At 39.8% G+C, this 22,967-nt stretch overlaps 4 protein-coding genes across 6 annotated transcripts; 1 reads left to right on the top strand and 3 right to left on the bottom strand.

Moving 5' to 3' along the window:
* Positions 1-6: 6 nt before the first annotated feature.
* LOC106748932 (microtubule-associated protein 10-like) lies at positions 7-1,181 on the bottom strand. Its single transcript, XM_014627882.1, has 3 exons — positions 1,018-1,181; positions 741-954; positions 7-532 (listed from the first exon to the last, which is right to left on the bottom strand). The coding sequence occupies exons 1-3, from the start codon at positions 1,126-1,128 to the stop codon at positions 24-26; spliced, it is 834 nt and encodes a 277-aa protein (XP_014483368.1). The 5' UTR covers positions 1,129-1,181; the 3' UTR covers positions 7-23.
* Positions 1,182-1,197: 16 nt separating this feature from the next.
* LOC106748881 lies at positions 1,198-3,830 on the bottom strand. Its single transcript, XM_014627798.1, has 2 exons — positions 2,424-3,830; positions 1,198-2,393 (listed from the first exon to the last, which is right to left on the bottom strand). The coding sequence occupies exons 1-2, from the start codon at positions 3,285-3,287 to the stop codon at positions 1,992-1,994; spliced, it is 1,266 nt and encodes a 421-aa protein (XP_014483284.1). The 5' UTR covers positions 3,288-3,830; the 3' UTR covers positions 1,198-1,991.
* A 353-nt stretch (positions 3,831-4,183) lies between these two features.
* Positions 4,184-19,555, top strand: LOC106748930 (proton-coupled amino acid transporter 4). The gene is made up of 10 exons (XM_014627877.1): positions 4,184-4,278; positions 4,711-5,688; positions 16,441-16,485; positions 16,666-16,754; positions 16,843-16,941; positions 17,286-17,436; positions 17,566-17,687; positions 18,386-18,934; positions 19,018-19,184; positions 19,279-19,555. Exons 3-10 carry the CDS (start codon positions 16,477-16,479, stop codon positions 19,518-19,520), a joined length of 1,428 nt encoding a protein of 475 aa, XP_014483363.1. The 5' UTR covers positions 4,184-4,278; positions 4,711-5,688; positions 16,441-16,476; the 3' UTR covers positions 19,521-19,555.
* On the bottom strand, positions 13,225-22,743 carry LOC106748931 (DNA-directed RNA polymerases I, II, and III subunit RPABC5). Of its 3 annotated transcripts, none has more exons than XM_014627879.1 (3): positions 22,545-22,743; positions 21,787-21,904; positions 13,225-15,860 (listed from the first exon to the last, which is right to left on the bottom strand). In XM_014627879.1, exons 1-2 carry the CDS (start codon positions 22,637-22,639, stop codon positions 21,796-21,798), a joined length of 204 nt encoding a protein of 67 aa, XP_014483365.1. In that variant the 5' UTR covers positions 22,640-22,743; the 3' UTR covers positions 13,225-15,860; positions 21,787-21,795. The 3 variants fall into 3 exon arrangements, with proteins under 3 accessions (XP_014483365.1, XP_014483367.1, XP_014483364.1); XM_014627881.1 differs by lacking the exon at positions 13,225-15,860 and adding an exon at positions 20,719-21,628; XM_014627878.1 differs by lacking the exon at positions 13,225-15,860 and having other exon boundaries at positions 21,663-21,904; positions 22,545-22,742.
* Between the last annotated feature and the right edge of the window lie 224 nt (positions 22,744-22,967).

The raw sequence follows: 22,967 nt of genomic DNA, 5'->3' as shown, positions 1-22,967 counted from the left end.
CCGTAAGCAGCTTGTTCACTGGATTATGAACGTTTGACGCAAGTGCACGTCCGATCTTCCTTGGCGACGCAGCCGCACTTCTTCGGCACCTGCTTCTTCTCGTCCTGTCTTACGATACAACACGGCGGACACTTGGCCTTGGAGTCTTCTCTCCGCCGGCGTTCATCCGTCGCAAGGGAACAACACACCCTGGCCGCTTCCCCGCTGCCGTCACTGGTCTTCTTCGTGGTGCACACGCACTCAACGCGCCGCCTGTCCGAGGCGGAGGTGATCCTCTTGCATTGGAACACGGGGCCGTCGTCGACGCCTTTGAAGAGGTACGGCTTGTCATCGTCGGGCGATTGAAACTGCGTGACGATCTTCTCGCCGAAATACGAGGCGCGGATGAAGACCGTGACCTCGCCCACGCATTGCCCCGTCGTCGTGGCGATCTTGAAGGTGTTCTTCATCGTCTCACTGTCGTCGCCGGTCTTTTGATCCCGCCTGCTCAGCAGCGAGTTCATCAGGCTGCAAGCTTGCAGCTGATGGCTGCCTGTTTCCCGACGAGAATTCCTTTTATTATTTATTCTTTTAGAGAGCTCTCTGCTTCCGCAATAACCATGTTAAAAAATAGTTAATCCTCCGTTAGTCGCAAGTATGTCCTTTCAGGCTACAACTGTGTGTCATCTTGACTGGATGAAAAATATTGCGATTAACGAAGGATTAAATGTTAAGGTGTTTTCAGAAATGAAGGAAGAGACCGATTAGCATGACGTCTGGCAAAACTCCAGGCGGGAATTCCTTGTAGACACTTATTCTCACGGGAAAACTACACAGCGGCTTTTCAGTGATAAATTTTGGTAACGCGAACAGGCAAGATTTTCCCTTTTTGAAGACCTGTTGCCCGCTGTCGCTGCAGGCGCACTTTTCCGCCGGTGATTCTTGATAGATATTCAACGGCGGCAGATCCAGTATCTACGATAATAATTGTGATGTTGACGAACTTTAACAAATAGTTCGACAAACACAGGAATTTACTTGAAACGAGACGCATGTCGTGGCGGGCAATACTTCCTCGTGGATCGCCCGTATAGCGGGGACGTTGACATTGTCAACCAGGAATTCCATCAAAAACAACTGTCCACTCATTGTTCTACACGGTTTGTTCACGTGTATATACCGTATTTGGTTGATCAATGTGCTGAGGTTAGTATCTTGTAATTTATTTATTTATTTATTCGATCGAACTTTGTGTTTTATATTTATGTCTTATATCTGATTCAAGCTTGATGTTGGTAGTTTTAGTGATCGATTATTTTGACTTTAGGAATTTATATTTAATATTACGTGTTATTTGTCACTGCGATTAATTTAGGTTGTCATCACTAATATAAGAATTTTGAGGTTGACAATTATACAAGGTGGGGCAATAACTTTGTTCATCTGGACTATCTCCGCTATTTTCGGAAATGTGAAAATATTTTAATCACGAAAGTTGTATGGTATCATAGCATGCTATTTGAAAAAATGGAAGTGATCTAAAATCTCCGAAACGCTTCCACCCACAGAAAAATTATTATTAATATATTATAATCCCGTCAATACCATATAATTTTCGTAATTTAATATTTTTACTTTACAAAAAATAATAGGAATATTCCAGATGGACAAAGTTATCGCCCTACTTTGTATACAGAAACGGTATTGGTTGACTCTTTAATCATTTGAATTAGGGATTTTTCAGTAAGAAGGCTTATTTATGATTATTTAATCTAGAATAAATTATTCACGTTGCACTTTGCAAAGGAATCAGGAATGAAGTTTATTGACAATGTAATTTTTCACAGTAGAGAGAATTTAATCACGATCCATATAAATGACCTGTATAAACGCAAAAAAGTGATATACAGTTATATCAAAATGCAAAATTGGCGAATACAAAAATCATGGAAAGAATAAAATCTTCAGAATTCACTCTATCAGAACTCAGCTTCCAAATTTGAGTACTTCTGTCATTTCTTCTTCTTTTTCCTCTCTTTCTTCTTCTTCTGATCTTTCACCTCTTCTTCTTTGACATCCGTTTGCATCTCTCTGGTCTCATACCTAATTGGCGGCCCTCTTTCAGGTCCTTTCGGGGTTTTCATCTCCAGCTGTATGTCGGATTTCTCGTTGATACCGACAAGGCCCTTCTTGCCGATCCTCAGAATGAAGACATCGTGATCGGGATCGGACGGATCGTCCGGTTTCGTAGCGGCATTCTCATCGGCAACCGTCACGGTAGGCTTCTCGTCATCGCCGTTGTCGAACAGACCGGACACTTTGAGAACGACCGGCTTACCACAAGGCTGGGATGAGTCCCGACTAGATTGCAGTATACTCTTTGATGTCTGAAGATAAATTTTAGATTTAGACCCTTTAATTTATATCTTCCTTCAATCACGTACCGTGTACTTAGACTTCTTTTCTATCGCCGTATCTGTTCGCGCGCCTTTCACTTTTTCGTCTCTCTCTTCCACAGCCGCCATCTTTCCGCACGGTATGCAAAGATACCTCTCAGGTAGGCACACGGGGCATGTTACCGAACTTTGGAGATCCTTGCTGGAGTCACGGGAGAGGTCAACGGTACGAGAGTCCACTTTGCGAAATTTGTACGCCAAATTCGGGTCGGCCTCTTCAGCGCCGAAGACGAACGTCCTGGAGTCCTGCGGCATTGGCGCGTTAAAATCCGTAACGATCGTCTGGCCGAAACTGGAAATCCTCACGAAGACATCCAGCTTGCCCGTCTCGTCCATGCTGTGAATCAGCGGTAGTTGGCCATCGAATGTCTTGGACGTCGCGACGTTTTGTGTCCAACACTGCAGCGTCTCCAGTCGCAAAGCGGCGTACTGATTGGTCAGATCTAGCTCGGCGGTACCCACCAGGATATCCGGCTTGATATCGTCGGGCATCCGCTTCCACACGACGATCTTCAGGATCATTTTCACGCTGCAATCTATCACCGTATTGAAATCGATGGCGAAGAGCACCGATTTCCCGGCATTGAAAACCTCGACGTCATTGGCGATGCCCGCCTGCGGCTGGAAAAGAGGGTCTACAGGGGTCACCTGCAGGTCATCCTCCTTCACGAAGCCGAGGAATTCGAAGCAGATGCTTGTAGGTACGAAGAACATCTCGTTTAACTTCGCCAGGCGCTTGCTCGACGCCTCTTTCACGTAAAACTCTAGCAAAAACAGATAGTATTCCTTGTAGCCCTCCGGTGGGCCTTCCTCGCGACTTCCGTACGCCGGCTGGGTGTGATTAGTCAGCATGATTGGGAGCTTGGAAGATATTCGACAATTTTTCAAGACGATCTTGATCGGGATTAATTACAGTTATCGCTAAACATTTTTCAGACAATGCTTTCGTGTTCGGATCAATTGTCGCATGACGATTGATTGATTAGTTGGTTGATTGATTGATTGTGGCCTGAGAAAACGCAGGCGAGAATAATTTTCGAGTTGTTAAAAACGGTTGCTTAGCCAGACGGAGAAGTTACGCGATGCAGTGGAAACGTACAGTTTACTGTAGGAGAATTTTCGATATTGTGGATTTCAATGGAAAAATGTATCGATAGGTTATCGGCAGTTGACAGCCGCGTTTGATCCGATATATATATCGTACTGTTTTGTCTATCAGAGTTCAAATTTCAAGTCTATATTTTTCCGCGTCAGACAGTCGATAAAACGCGCATGAGAGGAAAGGGGTATCGATTTGTTAACACATATACCGTTCTACTTAATGATTTATGATTGCACGATTGTGGGTCGCGTGGGACGGTGCATGCGCGGACGTAAAAAGACAACGCGCTTTAATCAGATAGAGATGTATATCGTCTTTATATCTTTTTTTTTCGGAGCTCTCGTTATATTTCACATTCTCTTTTACGACGCGACCGCAAAAACGCCTGAATAGCGAGCGCGCGTGTTATCGTAACAACTAGTGTAATGTTCCGGATATTTAATTCCAGATAGTTCCCGTTCTCACATGGAACGCTAATTAATGGGTCATTTGGCAGTCTCGTGCGCGCGGTCCGCGTTACGCGCACGCACAACATCATCGTCTTTTATAGGTGACCGCCGTCTACGATCCGGCCCGGCCGATTACTTATGCGATCAATGTTCGATTGGACGAAATTGCTGCCCCGCCATCGCGCTAAATGAGGACCAATTAATACTCTAGACGGCTATTAAGTCCAGCAGAACCGTCCAGTTAACCAAGATGTCCATCTACCGAACTCAAAGACGTAATGAGGACTTATCGGTTGGTCACGAGTTCCTTATCTGACATTTTAGTGAATATCTCGTTAACTAACGTTCTACTCAGTCATTTCTCATTTCTGACCTCGGGAAAAGACTTATCGGCCGGTGACTAAGTTCTTTAACTGTCTTCCGAATGAATTTATTACGTGCTTTCCATTTAATGACGCGGGTAGATACAAGCATTATTTCATCTCTGTTCCATATTCAATTATCAAAAATAGGATATCGCACGTGTCGATTCACGAAATAGTAAACACCTTTCGTCAACTACAATCTCTCATTCACATCGTCTAATATGCCAAACCGATGTCAATAAGCTCGTTTGTCGTTTGCGAGAATACGTATATATGCGAGAGAGAGAGAGAGAGAGAGAGAGAGAGAGAGAGAGAGAGAAAGAAAGACTCGTCGATTGATTAAAACATAATTTTTCCAGGTTCCACTCTCGCGAGCGTTCACGGAGCTTCGTCTATGCAAACACGGAATTCTTTCCTGCTTCCATCGACCACCTACATAACACACATACACCCACACACATATATATATATATATATATGCACCTGGATCGATCACGCTGCAAGATACGGGAATTGCATGTCCGCACGTTTGTGCAGTGCGCGTGTCGCGCACGCGATAATGAATAACGGAAAGCGCGCGCAGTCGGTGGTGATATCAGCCCGCCTAATTTCATCATGCCGTCGCGCCTTACCCACGTGCTGCTGTTAGCCAGACTTTATTGTTAGACGCGCGGCCGCCATTTCTGGCTCGTCACCGACGTGTCACACGATACGTATTTAAGTGAGGATATGCAATGCGCGAAAAGCTCATTACCAAGTTCATATATTCCGAGTATTTCGCGACTCGTTCGATTCCAGGCTGCCGTTAGGCGAGAGATAACAGCGCGTCGCCGTGCCTTTCGCGGAGGGGGGAGACGGTGTTTCGAGAAAACCGCAAAATTAGCACGATTCGTTAAACCGCGAATACTCGGGGTGAGTACGCGCGAAATCCCGAGATTGTCGTAGGTCTTCGGGCATCGTAACTTCGTCGTCGAGTTGATTTTTCGCGCTTCCGAAGTTCGGAGAGCATTTCGAAGAGCGAGAGGCGGGAATCGGCCGAGCGACGACCTCCGCTATAAAGCCGCGCGGAAGAGACCGCGGCGGCGGTGGCAGCGGTGGCGACGGCGTGGCGGAAAGCCACGAAGTTCTCGTTGAAACTCGAGGCGCTAGTCAACGGCGGTCTCTCGTGCGGTACGTACGCTTACGTGGACACGAGGGAACGGCGTGCTCCGACGCTGCTCGCCGAGAGACCTGAACTCAGGAATGAGATATCACCGGCCACTGGATTCGGTTTTTTGCGGCGTTCGAACTACCTAGAGCTGCTGTATTGCGATTACCCAGTATTACACCCGACATAGGTGAGCGCTACTTTCTCTCTCTTTTTCTTTGTGCCTCTGATCGATCTCTGCTTCTGGTTCTCACCTGTTCCCGCGGCGTTGTTCCGCAGCCCGTGGGCTTCCTGCCCACGCAGCGGTATATTTCGGGATCTTCATTCACGCGTTCAAAACCATAGCATGCCGTGTAGTCACTACGGGAAAACGGGAAATTCTTGGAAACCGTCCAGAAGAAGATCCGTCCGTCATGGTATCGCGTGAAAAGGAAATATGCGATCGAGTCGATAGGATAGTCGCGGGAACGTTCAAGATAATTCAGGAGCGAGTGAAAATCCCGCCAACGGCAATCGACCGGATCGGTTTTCGCTAAAATCGACTCTTTGGACGTTGAACGTACGTTTAAGTCCGGAGTACGTAGAAACACTTAAACAGTAAGATTTAAATTTGTCGCTTATATAATGTAGAATATTGTGAGAGACGGAAGGTAAGACTGATAGCACATAGAAAGAAACTCAAACAGCAAGACTGAAGCATTAAAAAAATTGATCGACTACAATCGATTATTCTTCAACCGTAAGGTGAATAATCGTCTGTAATTGGTAAATTTCCTTGTTGCTTAAAAATCTTACTACTTAAGTTTTTCTATTCCTATAAAGCCCATGTTACACTACGGATCGGGATTGAAATTGGATTGAAGTTTGACCAATCAGAGCAAGTTTAACTAAAAGTTTGGCGAACTTTGTTCTGATTCACCAAATTTCAATCCAATTTCAATCCCTAATCCGTGACACGGGCTTATTTCCGGCCTTAGTTTCCGCCACGGTGTTCTAGGTCGTGAGGTGATCCTATGACGAAATGGAAGAGTGTGCATCATCTCACCCGATGATATCGCGCATTTTGTCGTCATTATTATTATATTGCGCGCATATGCATAATTGTTACCGCACCGTTAATATTATCATTCTTACATAATATTACGCGCGATAGATATCGGTGGATTTTACATCGACTGGCTTATCTGCGATTGTCCGCCGGCACATTACGCATACGGCGGCTTTCTCGGACGCGTGCGGCTATCGCGAATCGAAACCACGTGGAGTAAGCGCGACTTGTATGGCAATGGCGCTTTTATCGCGCGTCAGCACACACGCATCGTATGATGTAACTGCCCGCCGATATTTCGGACGCGCGTCGCGGACGAACGTTCCTCCGCGCTTCCACACATGCGGTGGAGAAAAAACGCGTCTGAACGGAAGGGAAGAATACTCGCTTCTTTTTTTTTTCCTTTGTCGACACAAGTGTGCGATGCGTCGATAGAAACGCCGGACGAGGGAAAAAGATCATTCGCGGCTCCTCTTCGCAGCAGGTAGTAACCGGTTTCGGGACCGTCCTGTCTAAAAACGCGCGACGGTTCTCCGGAGAATCGTCTCAGGATAGATCAGATTGTTGGTTTTTTCATCAAAATACTCACCGTTTGATTATACAAGTGGTGTCTGCGCTCCGTGTATTATCAAACTTGCGCCAAATCGTACACAATTTATTCAGAATTCGCGTTCTTCCTTATTTCTATGGATTCGTATTCTGAACGCGCTCATAATGATGTTAGCGCGTTAACAAGACAAAAGGCGTGAAAATTCTCAGAATCACCTGTATTCTAAACTCGGTAATAGCAGTGCTATTCTAGAAAAAAATCGATAATTACGCGTGTTTATAGCAAAATTCCTATTGAACTGCTAGTAAGTTAATTGTTAGCGCGCTAACATCGTTGTAAGCGCATTCAGAATACGGACTATAGTCTCAGAAAATGTGGCCATATGTCTACCCTCTTTCATCGATCTGCTTGGCTTAGTATCCAGCAACGTTTTGTCTTACACTTGTGTTACCTGCACTGAAAGGAAGGATTTAGTATTAAGATTTGGTGAATATTCGCTGATTATGTTTAATTACTGCAACTAAAGAATTTAGTTCCATATACTGAATATACGATATACATAATTATAGTATCATATATACAGCATACGAAACTAAATTACTTGGTTGCAGTAATCAAATATTTGGTTGGCAAAAATTCGCTACAAAAGATACAAACTGCTTTTTACGAATTACAAGCATCCGAATGAACAATGAAATTATTTCCTCCGATTTATTTCAAACGGACTTTAATAGAATTTTAATTTGAGACCTAACCAAAATGATATGTTGAAGACATAAAAATTGTCATATAATGACCTCCCTCGATATTTTCATTAAAGAAACATTAACTCTAAATTGCTCCGGGAATCTTTCGGTAAAATTAAAAATCACGAGAATTTTGACTCTCTCTCTCTCTCTCTCTATATATATATATATATATATATATCACTTTACTATTTTCGTAATATAATTAAATAATTGTGCAATGTACTCAATAAAAGACCAAGATAAAACGTGTACGTGTGCGAGCTTGGAATTTTCGGATTTGGCTTGAATGGTCATACGATATCTTACGGTCGTCAGCGACACGTTAACGCATTCGCGAGGTGTATAATGTCACGCCGCTGGCGTTGCATGCATACTCCCAGATGCATCCGTGTCCTGAGATATAGCGGAAGAACTGAAAGATGTCGCAATTTGAACGACGCCGACCTGATACTGCGTCATAAGGCTAAATTCTTCGTCGTATAATTACCTCTATCTCGGCGATGTAACGAAGTCAACATTCGTCGAATGTCGGATTATATTTAGCTGCTCGTGTAGATATCTTTAGCATGTTCTCAAGCATCCCATGTGGTCCCAAGACTTCTAAATCTTCTTATATGTCCTAGAAACGCGTATCTCGCCATTCCTTCGAGGTGATCTTCACTGATAGAAAATTATTGTTGATTTCGGCGCCAAACGTACCCCTCAACCACAAAAATAGGAAAACCATTTTTCCAGTAAGTGTTGCTACAGGCCCATATTCTGAACTCCTGTTTATTGATAACAGTGCTTCTAAAAGTGGCTTAGAAACCATCTGGTCGCTTAGGAAGCCCCAAGCAGAATAGATAGTCACGATGACGTCAAAATGACGAAATAATGATCGAATCGTGACCGAGAAAAGTGAGTTTTTACAGTCATTTTCTCATTATTTTGATGTCATCTTGACACCATCGTGATTTTTTGTTCTGTCTAGGGCCACATTTAAAGCACATTTAAAACACTTTTATCGATAAAAGAGGGTTCAGAATACGGACCATGGCGTCAGTGATAACAACGTTACATGTGTTGCTACTGCTGTAAGACATGTTTAGTACTAAAACTAATTATAATTTCCTATCAGTGTTGCGATTTGGAAATCTCATGGACCGCGGGGTAAGCGCGAAAGCGATGAAAGATGAGATCCTGAAATTTCGTTAAATCAGCGTACGCACGCGATAAGAACCGGTTTCATTCATGAGGTACTTGCCGGTATGTTCAGCTCTTGTTTTTACAAGTACTTTGAATATTATAATCCTTCTGTCAATGCACAGGCACCCGCATACCCACCCGGGTACTCGTTTCAAATTGCGCGCGACTCGTTAAATATTGAAAACATCAAAATATGTTTAAGCCCGTATCAGACTACGAGTGAAAGTTCTTGCACAATGCCAGGCAATAGATTTCCAACCTATCGGAAATCGTGTATAAATGCACAATTGATACACGGTTTCCGATAAGTTGGGAACCTTTTATCTGTGTTATTCTCTGTTCCTGGCATTGTGCAAGGACCTTTAAGGTTGAAGCTGAACTGAAATTCCACCAATCAGAGCAAAGTTCACTAAACTCAAGTTCAGTAAGTTTGTTATAATGAGTGAAATTTCAACCCAACTTTCATTCTAACCCATAGTGTAATTGTGCCTTTAGTCGAAGAAAGTCTCTCGAATTATCTGGAAACCTTGTAGAGTACTATAAAAAAGAGAAGGTACGAGGCTTAACACAGTCGCTACATTGTTCTCACAGTACAACGTACTGAAATATATCCAGTTACCCGGGGCATCGACGGAAAGGTAAGAGAAATTGCGCGCGTTAACAGAGGAATTTAATCGAATTATCGGCGCGCTTTCAACGCCTAATTATCCCGTGCATCTGTTTTCTTTCCGCGTCTTTTTTTGCAATCCATCAGCCGCGTTTGTCGTCATCGGTCCGTAGAATGAAATCGAAAGTATTGCTCTCGGTCGCGCATTCAATTCCGATACGAAATAACGGAGCATGATAAGGCAAAACTAGTGGTGATAGTTACCACATCGAATGGCATTTACTCAACGATACCACTCATACATAAAACATCGCGGTTCCGCCGAGCATCAATCAGTCCCTTGTACGAAAACCACATCCACGTACGTTTCGCTCTGCGTAATCGTACGAAAGCCGACCTTTTGCACGTGTTAAATTCTGTGTTAAATTTTTAACACAGCTGTGTGTTAATTTAACATATTTATGTTATTTCAACATTTTATGTTGTGTCGATATTCGACACGTGTAAATGTTAAAATAACATATTTTATTTCGATGTCGATTGATGTATTAATTTTGTGTTAATTTTGGACATAATATTTGCATTCAACATATTCACTTTGCGTTAAATTAGCCCAAAAATGTGACCTTTTAGACATGTGAAATGTGTTAAATTTAACACACATTTTTTTACTATGTAATTTTTCTATTTTGCGGTTACTCGTTTGAAAGTACTCAAATATATGTGACCGCCGATTTAATTTAATTTTATGTAACTAGCTCCATGCGCGACCTGGTAAGGCGCGCACATGTAGTATACGCGAAGCATATGACGACAACACGGGATGATAAGCAAACGACCTTAACTTTTTCTGTCTTGTTTTGAATAATGCATATCATACTTCTCGAAGGAAGAACGTGATGCGTAAGAGAGATACAGAAAAGATACAGAAATATCACCGTTCTATCGCTTCGCGAAGTTATCGCCTCACTAGGACGAAGAAAGCCTCGGATCCCGTTGCTCTAGCGTTAGAGTCGTAAAATTAACTGCAATTAACCGACGGTTTAAGTACTGTGACTCGAAAGGTCGACCTCGCGTAATTGTCGTGATGACGATGGTGAAAGTACGACGAGCGACCGTTGCGCTAATTGGACAAATCCATTACGACGATACCGTTATCCGATTTACGCCACCTCCGTGACGCAGCTTCCTCAGATACGGCTTTATTGGGAATATTCGTTGTGTGTAATATCGATATTGCGTTGAGAGAGCCGCTATGCCACCTAATTATTCACGGCCGCGCGTACTCGCGCGATTAGATCGGCGCGGAACCTGGCGTTCCACGACCAAAGCCGAAGCTTTCCACTCTAATGCACGCGTCCTGTTAACGAGGCTGTTAGAGGAGGAGTCGTTGACTTCTCCTGTGGAAAAATGCCGTTTTTCAGTTATCTGCAATGCCCGATGATCTTATGAGTCCGAATCTGTAGTAAATCTTTCGCTCTAAGCAATTAAATGTAATGTCATTTCTGACAAAAGGTGTTTCCTACGTTGCCAAAAGTCGCAATAATGCTTGAGGTAGCTGATACGTAGAGCACCGGATTTTCGATGACGATAATTAAAGGGTCCCTACGTAAATTTATTATTTACGGAAAAAAAATACTTTTCCTATAATTTCATTTAATTATATAAATAATAAATGTTAATTTTAAGCGAAAAAGTAAAACAAATATACATATGCACACAATATTACAAATGCGGACATAATATTAATTATTTTACGTTCCTCATTGATGTTTTATTTACACGTCAGTTGAACTAATAGAGACGCATATATAATAGAAAGTATTCTATAAATATTTAAATATTTAAATATGTGTACATATGTACATATATATCGCAGGTATTATTATAAACTATAAATTTCCTATGGCTATATTTTCAAAACAAAATGGTCAGTAATCCCGAAATTTTGGTATAATGTCTTTATTATCACATTTGGTATAATGTCTTTGATATCACATTAGTTTTTCATAAAAATCCTAAATGAGATTTAGAAGAAATTAAAAATAGAAATTAAAAATAGGACATGTGTTTAATAAGGAATGTAGGAGAGAAGGCGATTATGGTCCTTGCAGGCTATTATGGCCCTCTTTAATATATCCGATATTAGTAACGCTATAAGTAACGAATTCTAACTTATGTAATCATTTGTTTAGTAATCCGCCGTTATGCACGATAATGTAAACTGGCAAACATTAAACATTGTATTTCTACATTATGACTTGAACATTTAAGAATATTCCGGGAAAAATTATTATATATGAATTTTGTCTCTCTACATACCTGTATATAATCAGTTGAAAAAACGTTTATAAAATATTATGTCAAAAGTTTATAAAACCCTTATCAAAATCAATGTTTCAAAAGATGGATTGAATGTTTCTTGTTTACTGGGGTCAATTGGACTTTTCATTTTTGGCTGGGAGGCGATAATGAAGTAAAACGCGCTCTTACGTCAGCTCACACGTGATACGCGTGTATTAAACATCCGATAATCACGCGCGCATGTGCCGCGGCGGAAAGTGCCCACACCTGACATTCCGAAATAGCGTCCGAGTAAACAGACCTTCTGCGTCGACTACTATACCTCGTTTACCCATTAGACGGTCGCACGCGCTCGTGCGGAAGGAGTCAACGTCTTCGGCCGTTTTTGGCTCATGCGGACTTTTAAAATAGAGCCATTCGAGGGAGCTGCGTCACCGTCACGTCTAATGAGCCGTTCAACCCCGTCACTAATTTTACCCTCGCCGGTACAGTCATGTTTGGCATTTGCCCCCAATCGGTTGTTATCGGCAATAGTCGCGTAGATCATCGACGCTGTAGTCACGAATTCAAATTACAAGCGTACACACACGTACGCGTGCGGATGAGCTAATGTATTATTGCAAAAATATAATCACACAATTAACTCATTCTTCCACGTCGCAGTAACACTTTGCATTCGCCGCATCGTCTTTTCCTAGATTGTTTCTGCCGTTGCTCCGTCCTTATATGTGGAAGTCTTTTGTTCGCGTCTCTTTTCGCGGTTCACGCTCGAGCGACGGAATTTCGAAGATACGTATTAGATTTTCCCGTCCAGTTAAAAATATTTTTTTTTTAATAAATACTGATCTTCTCAATGTTATGAATTTTATACTTGCCACAATTGTTTTAACACATCTAAATAAATATCTACTTGTATGAAGGAAATGTCATATTGCATGTAGTCAATTTCTACTTCTATGCAGTGAAAAATTTTGTATTAAATTCAACACATTTCACATGTTCCCAAACATTTACACACATGTTGAATATCGACTCAATGTAAAATATGGTGTTTATTGACATAAACACCATATGTTAAATTAACACACGAGTATGTTAAAAATGTAATATAAAAATATTAACAAGGACCGACTTTAACACAAGTACAAAATATTTTTTAAATAATTATTTGCCAAGTAGTATTGGAGTTAATTATTTTGCTTGAATCGAATAAATATTACTTATAAGCGACAACACTTTTTTTTTTTAGTGCACCGGTGTTCACACCGATATCACCCACATACTTGCATTTGTAGTAATCGCGATATCCCTGTACGACTCGCCGTAGAACCTCGTAAAGATACGAGGTTGACGAATATGCCGAGGACACCGTCTGCGGTCTCTTGTCATCTCTATTGTTTACCTTCTCGTCTAATTGGAATGCTCTTGTCATCTCTATTGTTTACCTTCTCGTCTAATTGGAATGCCGGATTATCATGTGTCCTTCGTTACGTTTCATATTCATGCAAAGACGCGATTGTTTGTTTGTCCAAGGTTAAGTTCGTGAACTCGGAAATGTTTTAAGTGTTAACGTTCTTTCGCTCGCTCACAGAGCCGTATATATGAAGCTGAATATACACTGAAAGAATGTATGAGAAATGAACGGCGAATGCAAATTTTTGTTGTTACAATTTGTTATAAATCGGAAAATATGTACGCTACAACGAATCCGAACAGAACGTTACTCATAATGTTGTTTATCGAAGAAAGTTCGTGCGTATTTAAACACGAATAATATAGTCAGTTACAGAAAGGTTGCAATGCTTTCTTTTCGGTGAATTTCGCAACGCATCTCGTATCCGATAGGAAAATATATCTCCTAAGAATTACTATAAAAAAATTCTCTTATTATTATATGGACGCAGAATGAATTCCGAAACTTATCATCACAGCATAAAACATTACAGTAAAATTATAAGGAGAAGTTACAACTTTATATATTTTAATGAGAATGTTACTGAATATATCATTAACTTTACAGTAAAACCTTACGTTATAATATTATCAGGAAGTTTAATGGAATCTTATTTCAATATTTCAGCAACCTTATATCTTGACTTTTATATGACTTGTTCTGCTTGGATTAGCATAGAAAAATTTATTATTCCTCTTTGTTTGATTTTAACTTCCTTGGATTTGTCTCCAACTAATTTGTTGTTTGAATTAAGCATTGTAATATTTGGTTAAAAGTCCAAAAATTGTTACGGCGTCTCTGGTACTATATATTATACCATTATTCGTTGCATATCATCTGTTGTTAAGTTGCTTTTAATGTTTGTCAATAAATATGTCGTTATGATGTTTTGTGAACATTATAAAGTACATTATATAAGCATAAGTCACAAGGATATCGTTAGAGCCAGTGAAGTTAGTGTCAATCGTCCGACTATCGAAGCAACAACGTTGTTTAGGAAATGGATAAGTGACTGGTCGTTGATCGGAATTGAAACGACGGAAGGTGATAAAGTGACAATATTTGTTTTTTCTCTGTGCATGCTAAAAGGCCTCAGTAAATCTTTCTTTAAATCTCAATGTAGAAGAAATGGCCAAAAGTTTTTTATAACATCATAAAAACAATAGTAATCAGATAATTAGATAAGGATTTTACATATTCGTTTGTAGTTCATTCGTTCAATATATACCTTAATAATAATCTTCAAGCGCGATTGAGCCGCGATGTACGTAGACTTACGTTCATATTCGACAGCATGTCGACAATGCAAGCTGGTGACCACCGATAGTGTCGTGTTAGATAAAGAATTTTCTCACTAACAATCCAGATGAACAGTAATGTTAAATATAACGTGCAAATATTTAATGTATACTTTATGACGTCATTGCAACAGCACAATATGTTGAAAATAAGCTTGTTTCAAGAAATACTCATTTAATTATGCCATAATTTTAATCCAAATATAGACTTTTTATTACAATAATCCCGGATTAACTGCGTTCTCTTTTGAGTAAAATAAGCAGCAGTATTTATGGCATCGCTGCAATTTTTACAGCATCGGATAATCTTTTTTCATATACTGATAAAATATTTGACAAGACGCATCTTAACGTACTTATACTAATTATGATACAGACAATATATTGAAACTTATCTATCTGGGAGAGATTATTGTATACATCGAAGAACGGCGAGTAAAAACCCAAAGATTATCTTGGAAAAAAAACGTATAAATAATAAATATTGTAATCTAAAAATATATAACTTACGGACGTAATTTCACGGGCCGTCATATCACCAGGCTAGTAAAAATAAGACTCGCGTAACCTCCGCTTGCGTTGTCATATTTTTAGATTTCAAATCGTCGAGGTTTTTTCTACTTTGCAAATGTTATTATCTGAATTTGCTCCTCCGTCTATATCTTTACGTCGACATTAACGGAGCTGTACAAATTGGAACGTTATACTTGGAAATAATTCTTCTATCTTACGATCACAAAAACACAGCGACATGCAATAACACTGACAATGGCGATAATTATTCAAGAATGATATACTAACCCGGCAATATATATATATATATATATATATGTCGTAGTCGATACAGAGAGAGAGAGAAAGAGTGAGACGCCTCCAAGCGATCTATCGGTCAAGAAAACTCAAGCGAATCGTTGCACTTTGCATAACAAGTTTTTGCAATTCAGTCACACTTGTTAAAAGTGACAAACAAGGTAACCGCATCGGTCACGGGCCGGGAATTATCTTGTTTTATTTTTGTCGCTTCTCGGCTTTTCATCGTGTGAGCGTGGCATCGGGAAGGTCCCAAAGTCGAAGGTTATTCCCCGGAAGATAAAGATTTCGCATAAAAAAAGGAATGACGTGTGTGCATTTGTATACCAACGTTCAGCTGCATATCAACTCGTCCGATCTGCAAGTGTAACAGTAGAACAAAACATAAAAAATGAACTACAATCACAGGAAGTGTAAACACTAGGTATAGTACTATTCAACATATTCGAAGCTTCGAAACTTCGATATAATTCGATATTTGCCCGGAAAAAATTTCTCATATATAATTATATACAGAATATATCTGTATAAAAATATTATATATAATTATATATTTCCAAATATAGATATTATATATAATTTGCATCTTCGAATAAGGTTCGAAACATCGAATAATTCAAATAGATATATATATATAAAATTATTTACGAGAAATTTTTTTCCCCGAGTTTAAATATTCGGGTACTTGAATGTTTGACCTTTCACATTTCAAAATGTCATTATTTAAATACAATGTATTGAAAGTTCATATAATATGTCGAATATATTGCTTCGAAGAGCTTCGAATATAATTTCTAGCTCTAGTAAACACCGTTCTCTTTCGCAACCCTCGCTCTATCGCAATCTCCCCTGTCTGTTCTAAATTCACATGTACTTTCCACCGAGTGTACAATAGCTCGATTTAACATATTCTTTTTTTTTCTTACACTTTGTTTCAGTAATCGTGCAAATAAGATATCAACGAACAAGGCAATATGGCAATTGTAAGTTTTGCAGCGCAATGCGCGTGATTTATTCTGTGTTTACGCACGCTTATATTACACATCTATCCGCGTCACAGTTATCTTGCGCGCAGTTCGCGTCGCATCGTGAATTTTAAAGAACGCATTATTATGCGCATTATCTCATTTTCTGATTCTCAATCTGTGCCTCGCTTGCCGCAGACCGACGAAAGCAACAAAGCGCCGACGGAGTTGGACACCTTCCTCCCTCTGGACGGATCCAATCTCAAGGACGGCGTCTTATCGGCCAAGTGAGATTCCGATTGATTTCGCTATTTGAGAGCACTACTGATTGAAACGATGAACCGCCGATAACGACGCTTGCTATTTACGTTTCAGATACAAAGTGCAAGTCGCGCCACGCGATGTCGAAGCCGGACAAGTCGACGGGAACGGCTTCGATCCCTTTGCGGAGCGCAAAGTGGACAATCCGACGACGTAAGGGTTGATGTTACTCGCTCTCCAATTAATTACCGGTCGTAACCATTCGATTATTTGAACGCTTCGTCGCGCTCTCTGAATATGCGCGAACTCCACTTTAAATATAGAGCACATGTTGAGTACAGAATATGGAACTTCATCTTTGCATATTCGAATTAATGATTATATAATAATCGACTTATATATGTGACGAGAACAATAATGTGTTAATAGTTCGTTATTTATCGCCGGCTGCAATTAAGGACGATAAGAAATAGTTTCATCGCGCGGCTTAATTTTCCTTGTTTCGGTTCGACATTTCCGAGAAATGTTAACGACCGGTAAAATGACGATGCTTCCAGGGATTGCGATACGTTGACGCATTTACTGAAGGCTTCCCTCGGCACTGGCATATTGGCCATGCCCATCGCGTTCAAGAATGCCGGACTACTCGTGGGTATCTTCGCCACGATACTCGTCGCGTTCATATGTACACACTGTGCCTACATACTGGTGAGTTCGCGAAAATAAACACGCCGATCGTCGTCGAAAGAGCGATAGCCTACTTCCGATGAAGGACTTTTTCGCCTCCCTATCCGCGAGAGCGATAATGCTTGAGCAACGTTTCAATTCCTTTCTCAGGTCAAATGCGCGCACATGCTTTACCACAAGACCCGAACGACGGAGATGAGCTTTGCGGACGTCGCTGAGACGGCCTTCAGCACCGGACCTCAGTGGGCGAAGAAGTTCGCGAAACCCTCCAGGTACCTCCAGCTCTCTTCCAGATAGCACGAAATATTCTATGCGTAGAATATATATAATAGATCATTCGAATGTATTAAGAACATATGAAATAAATATACAACAGGTTTTTTAGTACATTCTATGAATGTACAAATATTCATAACGAATATTCATAATATTTATAGAATATTCCTGTGGTATCTGGGCTCTTTTTCAGACGCCTCGTCTAGTTCTAGATGTTCGTTCCCAGATGATACAAGAAATATTCCATTAACGAAATTAAATTATAATAATATTCTATTAATAGAAGAAAAGAGTGAGAGAGATAATATTATGGCCCTCTTTAATATCTCCACTATTAAATGACGAATTATATCAACTACTTATAGAATCATTTGTTTAGTAATCAGCTATGTTATACAGTGACACTAATATATTAATGTATAATAGCCGGCATTTGTGATAATATATTCTTCTTTTCGAGCATTTCGAAACGTTTTCAAGGTTCGTTTTAGCATTTAATTATACATGTTTCCTCGTTCTTCTTAAACTTGGGCATATTATCACACGAATATATGTAAACTTGAATATACAAGTATTCGAAGAACAAACATTCGTAGAACTTGCATAGAATATTCCCGCGCTATTTGGGTTTAAAAGGTAATTTACATTTGAAAACTATTTCATGACTATGATGATTCCTTCTCTTCATTCGTAGATACCTCATTCAAATCAGCCTGTTTGCAACTTACTTCGGCACCTGCAGCGTATATACGGTGATCGTTGCGGCGAACTTCAAGCAGATCATCGAGCATTATCAGGGTCTCGATGGTGGCGAATACAGCATCCGGCTGATCACCGTTTATTTACTGATACCGTTGATCCTGCTCAGCTGGATACCCGACTTGAAGTACCTCGCGCCAGTCTCGATGGTGGCGAATATTTTTATGGGCACGGGACTCGGCATAACGTTTTACTATTTGGTCTGGGATTTGCCACCGTTGAACTCAGTGCCTCTAGTAGCGTCCGTCGAAAATTTCCCGCAGTTCTTCAGCATCACCGTCTTCGCCATGGAGGCGATCGGCGTGGTGATGCCGTTGGAGAACAGCATGAAGACGCCACAGCACTTCGTGGGGATCTGCGGGGTCCTCAACAAGGGTATGTCCGCAGTTACGTTAGTGTACATTTTCCTGGGATTCCTCGGCTACGCGAAGTACCAGGACCAGACGATGGGCAGTATCACTTTGAATCTACCGACGGAAGAGATGTAAGTTTTTCATTCGGAACGGAATTAGAAAGGGAATTACAACGCTACACTTCTTCTCACACCTTTCTTATGTCTTCTTACAGTCCGGCGCAGGTTGTAAAAATATTGATCGCGTTAGCTGTGTTCTGCACATTCGGCCTGCAATTTTACGTGTGCCTTGACATCGGCTGGAATACGATAAAGAGTCGCTTCGTTAAGAGGCCGCGATTATCTAATTACATTATGAGGACTGTGCTTGTGATCGGTGCAGGTACGTATTGTAGTCATCCGGCAGATATTCTTATCTATCCGAATCTCGTTACACACGCAGATTTGTAAATGTAACTTTTTCATTCTTCTTGCAGTTCTCCTTGCTGTGGCGGTGCCGACGATAGAACCGTTTATCGGCTTGATCGGAGCATTTTGCTTTTCCATCTTAGGCCTCTTGATCCCGGTCTTCATCGAGACCGTGACTTATTGGGACGTAGGCTTCGGGCCGGGCAACTGGGTGGCCTTGAAAAATGTAATCATAACCGTGATGGGCCTGATAGCACTGATATTTGGATCGCGCAGTGCCATAATAGATATAGTATCATTGTACACTTGATAGAGAAAAAGTACCTCTTGTTGAGGAAATCTTGAGAAAAAGTACCTCTTTTTTTCCATTTAGCGCAAATGATTTGACGGGCATACAACGAGTTTTCTTGTTACATCTAGGCTCTGCTCTCGATATGGCTAACGGTATTTTAGAATGAATCGAATGCGATCGCGCTCGCATCGAACGCATTAGATACGATCGATTTATTTAAGCTATTAGTATAAGATTCAATGCATCGAATTATAGAACTAATCGGAATCGTTTAATTATTTCCTATAAAATATAAAAGGAAATTTGGAGAATAACCGATTCCGATCGGAGTTAATTTCGAACTGGTCCATAATGCTTGCCCAGGTTTCTTCTAATATTTCCTGGATTCTAAAATTCTGATCGGATCCTCTGGCTCGTTCATATATCTCGATTTAACGTTTTAACACGTTCGACCAACATCACACACATGTGCGATGCAACGATCTCTCACGAAAGACTAGCGTCGCACATGTGTGTGTGACAGCAAAAAAATTTTTCTTACGTCCACATTATCAAACTAAGTTTATATATAAATTATATAAAAAGGGAATAAAAGCGAAAAATACGAAATTGCCTGTGGAGAGAATTCTCCAAATAAACCGTGGCAGCGAACGTGTTAACATTTAGGATTTATTTCCCTAGGTGAAACTATTAGCGTGTATTTCTCTCTTGTTCCTATACTGCATGTTGTAACAAAGTGTAGAAAATTAGCGAACTTCCAAGTACCCAAAGAACACGTATGTCTAAGAGCTCGAACAGACGTCATAAAAATGTCATTTGGACGTCTCATTGTCTAAAAGACGTCTTACGACATCTTAGAATGTCTTAATGTTATCTGGGAACATTATACGATCGTGTGTAAAGATCAGAAATCGAAAGGGAACATAGATTTAGGAATAATGACAGTATTCATTCTTCGAGAGTAAGAGAAAGAGAGAGAGAATCCGTTATTCTGCAACGGGTTATCGCGATCGTGAATATTCCCCAGTAAGTAAGAAACGTTAAATCAATCTTTCGAAACATTTTATGTGAATTTTATAAACATTTTCATGTAATATTTTATAAATTTTTTTTAACTATTGATAATATTATGTTCTTAAATATTAAAAGCATAGTGTAGAAACATTATTTTTAATGTTTCGATTAAATATTGTTAACAATGACGTTGTACGCAACTTTGAGAACATATTTGAAAACGCTATATATTATAAAATATCATTGTAATAACGTTGTGTTAATGATTTCTTGCTTATTGGGTCGAATACACAAATATTCGAAAAAGCACTGAGTTTCCGTACGAAATAATTTCCATACTGTCGGAACGTCCCACTGTCCGATTCCACGAGATATAGCAATTATAGAATTATAATTGACGGAGCGCCAAGTTAACTTGCTGGTCTGCGAAAGCAATTTTTGTAATCTCGCTTTGCAGAAAGGTATCTTGAAAAACGCATGCTGAGTAGATATTTATATTAAATCCCCGAACATGGTATATCGATTGATGCGATTACATCGTGTTACAGTCTCGATCAAGCATTAAAGTTTAATGTTGTAATATAGCATATATTATTACATTATATATAATGTAACGTATATATGTTACATACAAAAATATTTATAATTCACCTATTATAAATTTTTTTTTTCACAAAATCGTTGCTATGGAGAGATTGAATAACGACAACATTCGAACAAAAACGACAGATTTGTGCACGAGAATGTGAATGTGCACTATTTACATGAAGGAAATATTGCTCAAGCAAGATGGGTCTTCCTGCATTGCATTTAAAATTAACATTACAATATGCCTTTGTGTACTGATGTGCACGCGAGCCACGTATACCACGCGTCTTTTCCATCTTTTTTACGAACGGACAAGCGTTTGTACTGACACACAAGTGGAACATCTATTTAAGATACAATTTGTAACACAATGCACTAGCTGCAATTTTGAAATACGAGCAATTTTACATTTTACAAAGGAAGTCTTACTCTTTAACTCATTTCTCATTTTCCACTTTATATAATATGCTCAATTCGCCTCTATGTTGTGGTTATACGTAAGTTCTACAAACTACAAAGAATTCCTGGAAGGAAAATTGTTGAATTTATACGTACAGGTATCTTTTTGTCATTTTTATTACAAAGCTAGACTAATATATTAAAAAATACATTGTCAATAGAGAATTATTACTTGAGCGAAATAAATTCAACAACCACATGTCACCGCAAGACTTCAACTTACAATGTTATATTACTTTTCTAAGGGAGCGTAGTTGAGTAATTTCTCAATCAAATCCACATGTCCGAGCAACATTCTGCGGCAGCAGTACCTTTTCAAACCCAATGCATCTAAAGCATCCCTACAATACAAAAGCTCTTGGTTATCTCCTATGATTTTTGTTCTCGCATTTATTAACGTTTATACTAGCTGCATTCAGCAGAAAGACATCTTGAAAAACACATGTTAAAATTTTTTAACTACAATGTGCATTGTATCCATTGAAATGATTGCATCATATTATAATCTCAATCATACTTTAACATTTAATGTTTTAATATACATTATAGTATATATATTTAATGTTGACATATATTATATCTGTTATACATATTATATAAAAGTAGCTTACAAGCGTTTCTCGCTGTGTTGCTAATAGCTTTACAACTGTTGTAAGATATTCTGAACAACACCAGCGGTTTGCGCTCTTTTTCAACATTTTTACTAAGTGGTCGCCATTTTTTCCATTACTTTAATACGCTAGACAAATTAATAAAGATATTGAAACAGCGTAAATTGCTAAGTGTCGTTCAGCAGAAAATCTTATAACAGTTGTAAAGCTGCTGGCAGCGCAGCGAAAAGCCCTTATTAGCTGTTTTTTTTTCTGCTGAATGCAGCTATTAATTCTAAAGAGAAGAAAGAAACCAATAATCATAAGAAAATAACGCGGTTAGTAGTCTGATTTTGAGGTTAAGCATCGAAACAGAGCATGAAAAGATTACCCTTCGGTGTATTCGGCTTGAAGAAGCCCCAGATACGCCTCCCATTTATTGCCAATCACTTTCCCGCAAGTGAAACACCGCACAGGAATGATCATATTGATATTTACTAATTTGTAACTTTCTCAAGCTTGATTCAAACTTACATGCGAACTTCGCGTAAACAGCGCGAAAACTCCAGAAAATACGGAACGATTTTTTGTAGCACCAAGTGCACCACACAGTTGCACTGTTTGCACCTAATAGCGTTTCTAACTAGTTTTTTCGTATTAGTTATATCCAGGATATCAGCTCTGTGATTGGCCAATGTAGGTGACGTCATAATTCGGAGTTTAACGAAGATGGACTTAAGCCCGTATCAGACTATGGATTGGGGATAGAGATTACATTGAATTTGGCCAATCAGTGCAAAAATAACTGAACTCA

Source organism: Dinoponera quadriceps, unplaced genomic scaffold (genome assembly GCF_001313825.1).
Source record: "Dinoponera quadriceps isolate SergipeBrazil2010 unplaced genomic scaffold, ASM131382v1 scaffold3271, whole genome shotgun sequence".
Lineage (NCBI taxonomy): Eukaryota > Metazoa > Arthropoda > Insecta > Hymenoptera > Formicidae > Dinoponera > Dinoponera quadriceps.
This window is presented reverse-complemented; position numbering and strand designations above follow the sequence as displayed.

Excerpts from the sequence above, each read along its gene's own strand:
- LOC106748932 (XM_014627882.1), bottom strand. The coding sequence starts at position 1,128 with ATGAGTGGACAGTTGTTTTTGATGGAATTCCTGGTTGACAATGTCAAC. Across the intron at positions 955-1,017 it reads CGACATGCGTCTCGTTTCAA|ATACTGGATCTGCCGCCGTT; the intron begins GTAAATTCCTGT and ends TTATTATCGTAG. Across the intron at positions 533-740 it reads GCCAGACGTCATGCTAATCG|GCAGCCATCAGCTGCAAGCT; the intron begins GTCTCTTCCTTC and ends GTCGGGAAACAG.
- LOC106748931 (XM_014627879.1), bottom strand. The coding sequence starts at position 22,639 with ATGATCATTCCTGTGCGGTGTTTCACTTGCGGGAAAGTGATTGGCAAT. Across the intron at positions 21,905-22,544 it reads CAAGCCGAATACACCGAAGG|GGATGCTTTAGATGCATTGG; the intron begins GTAATCTTTTCA and ends TTTGTATTGTAG.
- LOC106748881 (XM_014627798.1), bottom strand. The coding sequence starts at position 3,287 with ATGCTGACTAATCACACCCAGCCGGCGTACGGAAGTCGCGAGGAAGGC. Across the intron at positions 2,394-2,423 it reads AAAAGAAGTCTAAGTACACG|GGGTCTAAATCTAAAATTTA; the intron begins GTACGTGATTGA and ends ATATAAATTAAA.
- LOC106748930 (XM_014627877.1), top strand. Across the intron at positions 17,688-18,385 it reads AAGTTCGCGAAACCCTCCAG|ATACCTCATTCAAATCAGCC; the intron begins GTACCTCCAGCT and ends CTTCATTCGTAG. Across the intron at positions 18,935-19,017 it reads AATCTACCGACGGAAGAGAT|TCCGGCGCAGGTTGTAAAAA; the intron begins GTAAGTTTTTCA and ends GTCTTCTTACAG.